Source organism: Pangasianodon hypophthalmus, chromosome 29, assembly GCF_027358585.1.
Source record: "Pangasianodon hypophthalmus isolate fPanHyp1 chromosome 29, fPanHyp1.pri, whole genome shotgun sequence".
NCBI lineage: Eukaryota > Metazoa > Chordata > Actinopteri > Siluriformes > Pangasiidae > Pangasianodon > Pangasianodon hypophthalmus.
This window is the reverse complement of record NC_069738.1, coordinates 14,011,604-14,026,411: the sequence shown is the minus strand read 5'-3', so window position 1 is coordinate 14,026,411 and position 14,808 is coordinate 14,011,604. Positions and strand designations below refer to the sequence as shown.

Genomic DNA, 14,808 nt, shown 5'->3' with positions numbered 1-14,808 from the left:
ATCCGACTTCCGACTCGGAAAAAAAAAAAAAAAAAGAAGAAGAAGACGTCACCTCAACTCGGAAATCCTACTCGGGAAATCGGGACGGTCACCTCACCCCCGAGTTCAGCAAGTGACATCAAATCAACATGGCAGCTCACAGCATGAGCAGTAAACACAGCAGCACTTCTGACCTTAAAGTGAGTTACACTGTATTTATACTGTATTTATACTGTATACACACTGTATTTATACTGTATTTATACTGTATACACACTGTATTTATACTGTATTTATACTGTATACACACTGTATTTATACTGTATTTATACTGTATACACACTGTATTTATACTGTATTTATACTGTATATACAAGCATTAGCTTTAGATCAACATCTATAACACTGACAGTACAGCGGTACAGTGAAGAGGGAAAATATACATCACTAGGCATGAGACAGAATATGGTCATCTCGAATATCACGATATTGGTGAGATGAATTTTGCTTTGTGATATTTGGCCCACATGAAACTGCCTGTAGTACACCATTGCTCAACATTTTCACACTTTTAACACCAAACTTTTAACACTGGGTTAAAATCAACACCTGTGTGATGTAAGTCATACTCACACCTGAAACGTGCAGAAGCACAGTGTTGTAACCAAAAACTGATTTCGGAGGGATGAGGAAATATCCAAAATAAAATCATAATTGCTTTTCTTACTGGTGCAGTTAAATTGGTAAGTGTGATGTGTTTGTGTATTTAATATGGATGTCAGTGGTGCAGTGGACACACTCTGGGCAAACGCTATAGTCTCCAGTGTCTACCTCATAGAGAGATGCCTAGACAGAACCCCTCAGAATCCTACCTAGAGGGCACTTACTGAAGTTTCTTCCCTTTTGGTTGGAGTTGCTATAGTAAAGTAGACTCCATAGTGCAAAACAAGAGGTTTTCCTCCCCTTTTCTCACCTCCTCACCTGATCCAGGCCTCAACAACCAGCATCAGTGCCTAGCTACTGCTGGAATGTCTCATCTGTGATGTTACGGAGCTCATTACTGAGTTCACTTTGAGTCTGAGTGCTGCAGAGTGAGAGAGGAAGGTGGATGTGTGAGAGAGGAAGGTGGATGTGTGAGAGAGGAAGGTGGATGTGTTCTGGATGGCTTGGACTTTGGAAAGAGCACATAGAAGCCAGTTGTTTATATACAGCAACATCCTAATACCAGTGACCAGTAGAGGAGACAAGGCACCTGTATGCACCTTCTGAAAGGTAGGACCTTAAACCAGAATGCTTGACCTTGTAAGGCAAACCTTAAGAAAATGTGTCAATAGGAAAATAAAGTAAGCATCATGCAACTCCAAGGATGTGCAACAGTCCTGTGGCTGCATGCCTTGAACATCTGTCAAACTGTCTTTCTTTTGAACAAGAAAAGAGACTTTTGTTTGGGAAAGCCCCTTTCTCTTTTGGAAAGTCAGTGCCTCCATGCATAAAGCAAGGTCTGTAATGAAACGGATTGCTGTGTTTGGTGGGATGAACTTGACTGGGTCTGATTCAGAGCCCTGACCTTAACCCCATCCAACACCACTGGGATGAACTGTAATCACTAGTACATACCCACCTTTACAAATCTCTCCTTATATAAAACAAGGTTTTCACTAAAATATAACTTTGGTCTCAGAGGTTTATCTTTTAAACACACCATATGAAGAAGTTAGTGATTTATTTTTAAACACGCATATAAAACATGTTACTTTTGTAATTGCTTCTCAGAGGTTGAATTAAATCTGTCTAGCAGGAAATATTTAGCTATACCTGGCCATTGATTTAACTTTCTATTGCCTAAAGATTTAAGAAAACAATCCATTAAATTAATTTATTATACAATACATCAAAGAACACAAACATGTAAAATGTAACATCCACTCAGAAAAACAACGGAGGAACCGAGAGGGCTGACACTTGCTAAATTTTTGAAATGGACAATGGAGCATAATTTTTGACGATGGAGATATTGTATTTTAATCCATGGGTTCAGCTTCTTGATGGGTGCCATTCTGTTGTCAGCCTGTTATAACACCTCTGTGTCCTTTGGTTAGATTTTTTGGTTGATGTCATATAATTTTTTGTCATTTTTGTTTTACATGTCAAATTCTTAATAGTGACAGTGTGACTGATTTGTTTTTTGTTTGTGCCTCCTTACACAGGAAACACAAAAAATTTAGGGAATAAATGTCTATTCATACAGAGAGCAGCAGAAATGTAAGATACATTCAGCAATGTAGGTGCTGCATTTTAAATCTACTGTCCAAGTTTCGTTAGAATATCAGTAATTAAGCATATTCGGAAACCTAGTCTGAATACTGTGTAAATATTTGCGTAACTCTTGAACTTAAGTCACCATCTCTAAATACGGCCTTTTATGCCTGATAACACACCATGTGTGACACCTTGTATTTTTTAACTTCATCTGCCAAAGTTTGTACTCTATAGAAATGAAATAAGTACAAAACATACATGGAATATCTTCTATCATTCTGTACATGTAACCATTTAAGTGCTCTGTGTGAATTATTGTCAGGTCTATCTGTTCTTACATTCATAAAAAGTAGTATTAGATTTCATTGAATGTTGTTTCAGGAGTTAGTTATTAAAGGCACATATCCTAAAAAACAGGCTAACTGAAGTATCAGTATTCCTTTTGAACACAGAGACCCCTTTTACTGTTAAAAATGCCCATGGACCCCCTCTGTACATATTTATTTCATAAGATTTAGTTTAACATGTAAAATAATAGTTTGGCTAGTTATTTGCTTTTTAATCATTTACCACTCACAGAATACATTTTTATTAAAACCGTCATCAGATTCAGGCTAACATTATTTATAGGCCTACTCTTGCTTTTGAAGTTTGGATTAAATCTACTCATACTAACAGAATAATAAGTATAAGAACTAAGTAGTAAATATAATAACTTTAATAATGGTGTGCGATGATTTTCACTACTATTTAAAAATCTAAACCCCCTGTCTATGCTTCATGGACCCCTGCAGGTCCCCATTTTGAGAACCGTGGCTCTACAGTCTCTCTGTTTTCACTCCATTGGCATGTTTGAGTGCACACTGGCATTACTTCAGAGCAGCAAACTCTGTGTCTCATGTTCATTATTAAAAATATTTGGAATTTATGTTTGTACAAGTTTGTAGGATCTGTAATAGTAAAATGATCAAACTTGTTATTGGAAAGGTAGCTTTCTTCTCTCCCATTACAATATCAAAGCAACACTAGCCAAAGCAACACTAGCCAATCATGAATTGTTACCTTATATAAACTGCAGATGCCGAAGAGCACTCTCCTCCAAGCCTGTCTTGGAAGCACCTGTAACCTTCCACATTGGTATATTTTTAATGTGGAGAATTACCTAGATTTTGTGTTTGAGTTTTTACACTCGTCAAAGCAATCTACTGACATGAGCTTAAAGCGTACTTTCAGGGCAATATATTTACGTACTGCCCTTAATTAGTGTATGGCTAGCGTAATAAAAAAAAAGTGCGTTCAAATTATTCTCCAGAGTAAAATTTAAAACACGTCATAATCCAATTCAAATACACAACTAGTACTTGGACTATACTAGGAGTATATAAAGTAGTCATGGATTTCAAGACAGCTGTTCTAAAATATCTGCTGTTAGAAGTGCCATGCAAACAAAATGGAATAGAATTGAATAGAATAGAATTGAGTTGAGTTCAGTTGAGTTAAATTGAATTTTCTGACAGCAAGCATAATGGCTCAAACCATTTTGGCTATATTAGTTCAGTAGTAAGATTTAATTTTTTTCACCAGCCATTGTGGTTTCAAATATTTTGATTCCAGTAAGAACTGTTCCTCAAAAACAGTGATAACTATAGCTTATTAATACAACAAAAGCCTGCTACAGTGCATTTTTCTGCTCTTCTTCCAGTGATGAGTGTAATGGTAGTCTGCAAGTGCCCCAGAGTTTTACTATAGAAAGGTGGAGTGTGTGGATTAACTATAGGAAAGATTATTTTAAAAGAGATCCACAGATCATCATATTCTTTCTTCATTAATTGTATTTTTCATCTAAATTGCTAGAAACACGACACAGGCAATAGATTTAGGCACTGCAATCCTGTTTTTTATTATGAGTAACATTTATTTCTTTATTTTTGAAAACAGTTTTCAAACTAAGACCTTCACCTTTTGCTTGTGGTCTAGTGACTTTTAAGGACTAGGGAATATAGCAGGTATGGAATCATAACGGTTTGGTCCACCATGCATCCAAATACCTGGAAAAGAAGTTCCTGTGTTGAACACTCATGCCACCTTGTGGATAAATCGTAGAATCTGAATACAGATAAATTGAGATAAATAAGGAGGAAATCACTGCACTCCTCTCTCTCAGCTTTGATTGTAGGCACAGCACATAACTCTGTGACTCATTTCAGCTACAAGGAAAGATTAATCATTCACTATGCTCAGTAAAATAATGAGCTCAATGCAAGCCATTTAGAGATATCAGAAGGCTACACACACTGAAACTCGTGTCTGTCTTGTAAAATATAAAGATATACTTTGTATATACTTCATAAATCCCTAAAGTGTGTATAGTAGTTTGGCAATCCTCTGAAACCGTATGCTTGAAGACACGACAGCAATTACTGTCTACAACTGCTGTTTGTAGTGTGTTAATGATCCACTAAATTGTAAGACAGTCATGTTAGTAACATAACTTACATAATCTTTATTACATGATCTTTTATCTTCTGTAATCAATGATGTATGCCTTTCTCTCAAAGGAGCGTTGAATATGAGAAATGATGTTTATGAGATTTTGTGTGTGGATCATATATTACTCCATGTTACATGGCCAGCCTTGACACACCTATAGACTACATATTTCTACTTTTTACTCAGTATTAAGACAATAGAGTATGGTCCAAAAGTCTGAGTCGAACTGTTTTATATAAAATCAGTTATGAAATCTAATACAATTTTGATAAGTTTGTAAATCAAGATTACATGGGATCTTACTAGTATTAGTAATGCTATTTATTGAACAGAGTAACACATAATGCATAGGGGACTGTATTCTTTCCACTTAAGATGGAAGTCATTTATATCATTTACTACAATATACTCCTGAATAATATGAATAATTTCATTAGATGTTGATAAATGATGAAATAAAATGTTTACTTACTTAGCCCATTACCTAAAATAAAAAAAAAAAATGTTGGTAGTGGGTTAACTACCTTATGCTTACACGTCTAAACACAGTTGTGCTTAAAAATGTGCCTTATACTCTAACAAAACCATCTGTATTCCATGAATAATTCAGCAGCATAAAAAATTGCTTTTACACTCAGGAAGAGGTGAAAGGGGAAACTATGTAGTTCTCTCTGGCCTCCGCCCTATAACAACGACTGGTCACTGAGCAACCTCATGTTTGCATGGAAACCAATAACAGTGCCTGGCCACAATATGTTGAGCAGTGAGGGAAGCAAAAATATATCTCAAAACAAAGTTATGGAAAAAACAAGGCATTTACTGAAAAAACCCTCAATCACATGTTCACATTTGTTAACACTTATCCTCAGAATAAACAGTGACTAATCAGTGGTTTTCCAGTTGCTTGTAATAGTTTAGGCACCATGGTGTCTATAGATCTAAAGTCTGTAGTGTCTTGTGACCTCTAGAGTCTAGAACATTCTAAAGAGTTTGCACAGGAGTGTGAGGACAAAGTTTAATTCCAGTACAATGGCCAAGCAAGCACAGGCAGGTCCAAATTACAAAAGACTTAAAGCAGTTTAATGTTTTTTGGTTAACCTTTCTGGATCAGGTGCCAAGAAAATGCAAAAATGTGCAGATCAAGGCATCTTAACTTACAAACTAGTGTTGGGAATGGCATTCCCCAGACCTTGAAAATACTGAAATGTTGTTGGAAGCTATAAAGTAAAGTATGCAGGGCAAAGAGTAGAATGTCATAAATGACATGCCATGCCCACTTTCCCACTGGACTTTTACCTCTAATGCCTGTGCACTGAGAGATAACGGCAAACAGGTTTGTCAATCCAATCTCCTCACTTCCTTTTTGTTTCTTTTCTCTTTCTCTTTTATTAAAACATACATACAATGTTCTTTTCCAGTTTTAAAAGCAATCGCACAATCTGCAATTAAAGGACAACATCATTATTAACAGCACAAACGTGTAAATACTCCTTGTTGCTCGTCTTTTCATTTTCGGCCTCCTATCTTCTTCAAATGTAACTGATAACACTGTTCGCAGGCGATGGACAGACCAACCACTAAAGACACAAACTCCTCAAAGCTCACTTCTCCATCTCGATTTGTGTCCAGGTCCCTCATGATCTTGTCCACTGTACCAGGGTCTTTTTGAGACTGTAGGAAAGGAGGAAGAGTGCAATGTGAACATATGAGAAGAACCAACCAACCAAACCCCACCCAGATGCCCATCATAACTAAAACTCTTTTACAGAAAGTCTACACCTGTGGTGAACCTGCGGCATTAATCTGGGGAATAGAGCTATAGGAATCTTACATGGAATCTCACAGGATAAGCAAGGAGGAACTTCAAAATCTAAACCTCACACAGTCGTAATTCTAAATATAGTCTTCATATGGTATAGTCAGAAACCTCAAACCTTCCTCCCTTGTGAGGAAAAGAGTGAGGATGAAAGAAGCTCATTACCCTGAGGAAGTTGGAGAGCTCGTTCTCCATCAGCTCTCTGAGCTCACGGCGGCTCAGGGTGTTGGTGTTCCCCTCTCTGGACGCGTAGCGGTGGAACACCAAAATCAGGGACTCCATAGCCTTTTCGAGGTCTGACGGCATGGCTGTGGTGGTTCTCTCTGTGTGTTTGTGTGTGTGAGTGTGTGAGAGAGAAAGAGAGAGAGAGAGAGTCCAAAACTTAGTATAACTACCATAACACAACCCGTATAGATACACTAGTTATCTAGCCACTGCTCAGCCTGAATTACTGAACAAAACTTCATTCAGTTGGTAATAGCAATGAGATGAAACCTGCAATCCAACCTATGCCCACTCAGACATGTACAAATACACATTTATCAACTGCAAATGACAAAAAAATTTAAAGAAAGAAAGAAAGAAAGAAAGAAAGCCATTCTCCAGCTGATGAATGACAGTATGGAAAAACAGTGTGGAGTACAACCACTGGAAAATAAGCAAGAGGAAAGTTGTGGGAGAGAAGATGGAGACGCCAGAGTGTTTATATAAAATGCACTTTTGGCTCATTTTTGACAAGAAAAATGCCCAAGATGTGCTAATCCTTGGCAACTTGGCATAAGATCTGCTTTTAGAGCCTAAAACTGAAGAAAGGACAAAGTGGGGGATAAAGAGAAAGAGGAAAACAGAGGACAGAAACCAGGGTAGAGATGGAAAGAGATATGACGAGAGGTATATAGAGAAAACAAAGAGATAAAGGGAAAAAAGTAAGGGAGAAAAAAAAGATGGAGTGAGACAGAGACAGAGAAGGAGAGAGTGAAAGACAGACAGACAGTATGTTCAGAGCTGTGTACTCACTAAAATATTGTTTATGAAACCTTTATCCAAAATCTCAGACTACTTTAAGATAAATTAAAATAAAATTACACAAAGGCTCCCATACACAACTGAATTAAACAAATAAAACAATAAGAACACAAATAGGTATATGGAATGAAAAACTGCTTAGTGCTTATAACCATGGCAAAGCACCTCAAATATCAACGGTGTTGAATTCACTGTCACAAATATTCACAAATGTGAGTAAATTCAACAATTTGTTAATTCAACACTGCTGTGGATTAATGAATAGACTAGAGTCAAATTCTACCTCAAGGCTAAATACAGGTAATAGCAGAAACAATATTCAATTTATCCCATGTCTACACTCATCCAAATATCCAAACCCATTCATAACACAAATTGGCAGTGCAGCCTTACCAAGCAGGAGTGTGAAGAAAAGAAGAGGACAGCAGAGCCGTGCTGGAGAAGTGTAGTCTGTAGGACTGCGTGGTTGTGAATTTATAGACGGGCGCCGCCCTTTAGTAGGAAACTGAGGGAGTCATCAGAGTGAAGCAATGCAATGATGATAACTACAGAGTCTATTCACTCAAAAGCATATGTTTGTAAGGGTTAAGTAAAAAAAAATTAGTCATGGAATGCGTAATTGTGCAAAAGTATGACGGAGTGTGAAGAAATTATATCATAATTAGTCATGCAAGAAGCAGTCATGTGAAAGTGTGTTACAGTGTTGTGCTTTTCAGAAGAGCTGGACTGAGTTACATGACAGAGTCTATAATTCTTTTACATGAACAATACTCAGCTGGGTTAAAGTGGACCTGAAAGGGAACTATCTGCATATGGCCTACCTGCATATGCTTTCGGTTTTCAAAATTACAAGTGAATTCAAAATGGAACTGCGTTTAAAAATGTGCAAATGAATGAAGATGAATGAAAGAATGTGTGTCGCACAACGCTGTGTGAGCACCCAGTGCTTCATACCATACACCTACTTGTGAGTTTTATTTGGTTGTCATAAATAAGATGTATGAATACACTACATGCAGTGCCTGCAGAACAGAAAGTATTCACTCCCTAGTGATTATTTCTCTTTTTGCTGTGTTAATTTAATTTTTTAAGTAACTCTCTATAGAAATAAAAGTAAATAAATTATTTAGATGTAATCAGAATTATTTAAAAATATAGTGTTTAACTGAAAAGTATTCACCCCCCCTTTAGAGTGAATTGTAGTTTTGCAGCAATTACAGCTTTGATGTGTGTGTACGAGCTTTGCAGATTTTGATTTTGGCATTTTCTTCCATTCCTCAACACAAATTATCTGCAACTCTCCCAAATTAGATGGAGAATGTTGGTGGACAGCAATGCTCAGGTCATGCCACAGATTTTCAATTGGATTTAAGTCTGGACTTTGATTTCTTCCAAAACACAAATCTTCTTTTTTCCAAGCCATTTCTTTGCAGTTTTTGCCCTGTGCTTTGCCTCATTGCTCTGTTGGGATGTAAATTTTCTGGCTAACTGGAACATAAATTCTCAAGAATTTGAGTTCAAGATTTTGAGTTCCTCCTGCTGAAAAGCAACCCCAGAGCATGATGCTACCACCACCGTGCTTGATGGTAGGAATGGTGTTCCCTGGGTGTTGAGCTGTATTTGGTCTCAGATTTTGTCTCATGCCTAGGCATGCCTTTATGTTAGCCTTTCTCAGAAGTGGCTTCCTTCTGGCCACTCTCCCATAGAGTAGACTCTTCCTGTGAAGATCTTCACAGGCAGTTCCTTGGTCTTCATGACAGCAGGTCTGATCTGATCTTTAGTGACTGATTTTTTAGTGTGAGGGCTCAAGAAAATTAAAAGCTAGTCCTAATTTAGACTGTTAAAAGAAAGGGGAGTGAATACTTATCAGTTAAGCAGTTTTTAGAGTAGAGAGTCACTTGAAAAGGAGCAGAAAAAAATCTCATTCTAATATACTTTTACATTTGCTGTATTGCAGCATTTCATGTTGCAATACAGTAAAAAGAGAAATAATCATCAGGGGATGAATACTTTCTGGAGGCACTATATACCGCAATGCTAATATAATGCTAATTTATTGTCTTGTCACTGACACATTCATTATTATTAATGTTGCTGCTGCCTAACTATCTAAGCTTAATAGCATAATTGCTAGTTCCACAATGCACCTGTCATTTTTTTTACCTAACACTGCTTACTTTGTTGTGAGACCAGACGACCCCACCAGCAGCCAAAACAATTACGTTTTTACTTGGTTTTATCTGATACGTGACAGAAAACAGCAGCTACATATGGACAATAAGCTTTTAGCCACAAGGCAGCAAGTTCTTTAGCCTGAGCAGACCTGGACCAGTTTGTTGTCACAAGATACAAATAAAATAGACCACAAAATGAACTACAGTGTGTGTTTGTGGGGTTTTTTTAGAGGACAAAACCCCCCCCACGAAAAATGCTGAGTCATCAGTCTGAGACCACTTGAAATGCTAACACCCTAATGTGGCATTCGTGACGAGGTTGCAAGTTGTAATTCCCCATCTACAACAGGTAAAAGCCACCAAAACGCCCCCTCAACTTTCAACTCGTCAACTTGGGGTAGTCTTCACAACTACCAGTTCCTTCCCTGTTCCTGGAGATACGTCAAATCAACATGGCCGCTTGCACTGTGAACAGTGTAAAGTTCCCCTTCTCGACTTTTAAATTAGATTATAGCAGTATTGGCTTTAGATCAGTTAGTATACAGACACAGTACTTAAATCTATAATATTGACCATACTAATCATTGTTTTGAGAATCTAATCATCAACATTAGAGTTATCACTAATGTTAGCTGGCTAGTTTGTTGCTAGTGTGTTATGCTGCAATTTCTGTCCAAAACGTTGCATGAATGTTAGAAGTTCACTACAGTAGAACAGAACCAGTAGCCACTCAGGTCTGTAACTGTTAACGTGCAGTTAAAGTAGCTTTTTATGAGCTTTATGTTCTCTGACAGATCAAACAAAAGACACGCTTTCAAGGAGGTGTCCATTTTGTTTCCACTTCACACGTCAAACCTGCCGAGGTGGGAAATGACGTTATTACAGCTCTCAAATTACCACTTACAAGGCACCATGAGCGCAGCATAAGTGTATGGCAGTGCATTGATAGAGCTGGTATAAGCAAGTTTGAAGAATGCAGTTTAAAGTACTGAAATAATTTTTAATCTACCCTTACCTCTAGAGCTTAGCCTATGGTTAATTTCTGCTAGCCACAAGTCTAGCAAAATTTCCCAGCCCACATAAGCTCCACTATCCTCTGCTTAGTCTGCTGTGACCACACACGCCCAATAATACACTGCTGCAATGAGTCACTCATAATCACTCTTTAATGAGCCCCTTAAAATGCACAAGTTTATTTTTTTATACCACAGCATGGTTGAGTTCTCAAATCTGATTGGTCAGAAGGTGCGCATTCATTTTTATTTAACAACACGACTTGGACAGTAGCTGATTTATTTAACATTTAAGGAAGGAGTCCTGGTTGTCAGGACAGAACAGTTTACGCTTTCCAGTTTATCAAGTAAAATGACAAGCTTTTTTTTTTTTTTTTTTGAGAGAGAGAGAGAGAGAGAGAGAGAGAGAGAGATAGATGCTGGTTATGGAATGACTGTTTACTGCAGCTTTAACGTAAGTGACAACAGGAACTAACTTGTCTTGAGGATATTCCACATTAAATCTGCTATGAACCATTAAAATGCATGACATGCCCTTCAGTAATAAAGGAAACATTGTAATCGTTCTGAATCACACACTCCAGACTGTGCTGTTATATGAAAATAATCCGATTCAAAAATAATCTACCCAGACATTGGATTATTTTTGTATCTGGACTGTTATTCTTTACTTATTAGTTTTTTGTGCAAGACTACATTACCCATCAGCCCCAGCACATCACATGACCTGGTCACATGCCTCCATCATACCTGTTTCCTGTTACACTTTAATAACTCCCCTATATGAATTCTGGTTTCTGTGTGGCTTTGTTGAGCTTTTGCTGTTTGTTGTCATGTGTATGCAGTTATCACCTATGGCTTTTATGGCTGCATGTTCATAGTTCATGTTGATGGTTTTTGTTTTGACAGAACCGTGGCTGCAGCAGGCATGCTGAAGTTTGTGCTTCAGATGATTCATATAAACTATAGGTGATAACTGAGAATAGAATCACAGTGGTTCAAGTTGGGTCGACTGGGTCGACTTGCGGCATTCCTGCTTTCTGCTCCACTGAGGGCGCTGCTCCACCTGGCTGCTTAGCTGAGAAGTTTGCTCCACTTGCTCCCTGCTAAGTGTATTGCTCCTGACCTCGTCGGCCTGAAGACCTCAACAGTGGATGGATGTTCTGACTGGCGTCTAGGACCTCCTCTGTATGTTGCACTTCGGGAGCTGTGCTTTATGGGGTGTTCTTTCATAAGCCCTAACACATCACATGACCTGGTCATATGCCTTCATGATTGCTCACGCATGTTTTCTGTTACACCTTAACATATTGTATATTGAAATGACTGCAGTGAGGACTATCAGGAAGATGTTCTGCAAAAAATGGCAGGAGTGATAGACTGTTATCATTATTAGTTGCATTAGTAGAACTGTAGTTTGTATAACAAATGAACCAGAGTATATAACAGTTAATAGGATTGTGTCAGGTAGTTGTAGTGAAAGCAGATGCAAATGCTGGCAATTTATTGTGAAAAGTATGATTGTATGATCTGACACATGCCATGGATTTCTTGTTTATTACCTTTGTTCTTTGTCTGCTGTCATGTTTATCTATTTTCATATTGTAAAGTGACCTGGAGTTTGCAGAAAGGCACTATATAAAATAAACGTATTATTATTATTATTATTATTGTTATTATTAAAAGTAGAAAAAAAGATAGCAAAAACTACACAACAAATGACAAAAGCTTGATAAAGACACACACAAAGCAGATTTTATGTGTGTCTTTATCAAGCTTTTGTCATTTGTTGTGTAGTTTTTGCTATCTTTTTTTCTACTTTTAATAATAACAATAATAATAATAATAATAATACGTTTATTTTATATAGTGCCTTTCTGCAAACTCCAGGTCACTTTACAATATGAAAATAGATAAACATGACAGCAGACAAAGAACAAAGGTAATAAACAAGAAATCCATGGCATGTGTCAGATCATACAATCATACTTTTCACAATAAATTGCCAGCATTTGCATCTGCTTTCACTACAACTACCTGACACAATCCTATTAACTGTTTTATATACTCTGGTTAATTTGTTATACAAACTACAGTTCTACTAATGCAACTAATAATGATAACAGTCTATCACTCCTGCCATTTTTTGCAGAACATCTTCCTGATAGTCCTCACTGCAGTCATTTCAATATACAGTGAAAACAATTCTGGATATCTCGTAGTTTCAGTTTGTTCTTGTCCCACAGAAGTATTATCCCAGTTTCTGGGTGACATTTTCCAACTGTTGTTCACTCTTTACCTACATTTGCCACAGTCTCTTCACATTTTCTACAAATCCTTGAACAATTTAAATAACAGCGCCTGCACAACAATCCTCTACTTTTTTCTATGGAGATCAAAAGTCTTTATACAGTCATCCCTAATGAAAATGGATTAAGAGACCTAAAACATTTTCTGAATGCACAACTGATAAAGGCCCCACACACTGACATTAAGATTATCACACTCGTGTTAACAATTAACTGTTTCAGCTTTAACTCTAACATTTACTCTCAGATAAGAGGTGTTCATATGGGCACTAAAACAGGACCCTCCTACCCCAACCTCTTTGTGGAATTTGTTAAGCAAATTTCTTCCAACAGTTCACAGGACACTTGCCCATACTCTTCCTTAGGTACGCTGAAGACATTTTTGGAATCGCTACCTGCAGCCTTGAAGAAGTTCAGATACTCATTTCTTCCTTCTCCATATTTCACCCAGCCCTGGAATATACGTGGAGTATTGCACTCCCAGCCTCTAGCATACACTTTTGAACTCTTTGCATCCCAGGCACTGCAAAAATTCCATTTTTGTCCTTAGCTAATGAGACTTCAATGCATTTGCAGTTTGAATGAAGACTTCCTCCACAAAAAGTGAGGGAAATGAATGATTATTTTTATAACTGTGAATTCCCTGAGCAAGAATGGATGCACTGACCTCTAATTAATCCTCTTTCAATACAGAAAATTCATTTGGTGCTTACATACTTATTACACAGTAGCTGAAATCTTACCTAAAAAACCTGAGACTGCTTCCTTTTTTAAGGATCCTCCATTCACGTCTACAGTCAGGACAAAAACATTAAAGAAATGCTTGTTAGGAGTAAATTAAATGGCCAGCCTATTCTGCATGCTTCTGCTTCTGCATGCAGCCATTCACAATGTTCCACTTGCAAATTCTTTAACACATTATATGTCTTGAAATTGTCTTGCAAGAGATGTAATCAGCTATGCATTGGAGAAAGCAAGGCTGTTTTGTCAAGCACCTTTGTACCACCGGAATAAAGGATTTCTCCTTTCCAGTGCTGAGACACTTCAACAGCGATGGACATAACATTATTGGCATCTTTATTTACATTGCTAGTTGTTAGTACATGAGCAATGAAGAGTACACGTAGGGAGAAGGAGCTACATTTTTGTATGAATATATTACTGTGTAAAAGAATAAATATTTATAGAAACAATTGAGAAATGCACAAGGCCTATTTTAATAGAAATACATTATGTGGCCAAAAGTATGTGGACACCTGACCATCACACCCATATGTGCTTGTTGAACATCTCTTTCCAAAACCATGAGCATTAATATGGTGCTGGTTCCTCCTTTGCTCCACTCTTCTGGGAAGCTTTCCACTAGATGTTGGAGCGTGGCTGTGGGGATTTGTGTTCATTCAGCTACAAGAGCATTAGTGAGGTCAGGCGCTGATGTTGGGATGTCGAGGAGGTCTGGGGTTCAGTCGGTGTTCCAGTACATCCCAAAGGTGTTCAGTGGGGTTGAGGTCAGGGCTCTGTGCAGGACACTCGAGTTCTTCCACTCCAACCTTCACACACCATGTCTTCATGGAGCTCTCTTTGTGAACAGGGGCATTGTCATGCTGGAACAGGTTTGGGCCTCTTAGTTCCAGTGAAGGGAAACTGTAATGCTAAAGCACACAGAGACATTTTATGCAATTGTGTGCTTTATACTTTGTGGCAACAGTTTGGAGAAGAACCTCATATGGGTGTGATGGTCA

The 14,808-nt window shown here is 37.7% G+C and overlaps 2 protein-coding genes across 7 annotated transcripts in view; one reads left to right on the top strand and one right to left on the bottom strand.

Annotated features, from left to right (window-relative positions):
• The first annotated feature begins 4 nt into the window (after nt 1–4).
• trim46b (tripartite motif containing 46b) overlaps nt 5–14,808 on the top strand; it is a 35,230-nt gene continuing 20,426 nt past the window's right edge. For all 6 annotated transcript variants that reach the window (XM_026927908.3, XM_026927906.3, XM_026927909.3 and 3 more), the window contains exon 1: nt 5–179. The gene's annotated coding sequence lies outside the window, so the exon portion shown is untranslated. The remainder of the gene's footprint in view (nt 180–14,808) is intronic.
• s100a10a (S100 calcium binding protein A10a) lies at nt 5,525–8,082 on the bottom strand. The gene is made up of 3 exons (XM_026927912.3): nt 7,964–8,082; nt 6,710–6,867; nt 5,525–6,399 (listed from the first exon to the last, which is right to left on the bottom strand). The coding sequence occupies exons 2-3, from the start codon at nt 6,848–6,850 to the stop codon at nt 6,235–6,237; spliced, it is 306 nt and encodes a 101-aa protein (XP_026783713.1). The 5' UTR covers nt 6,851–6,867; nt 7,964–8,082; the 3' UTR covers nt 5,525–6,234.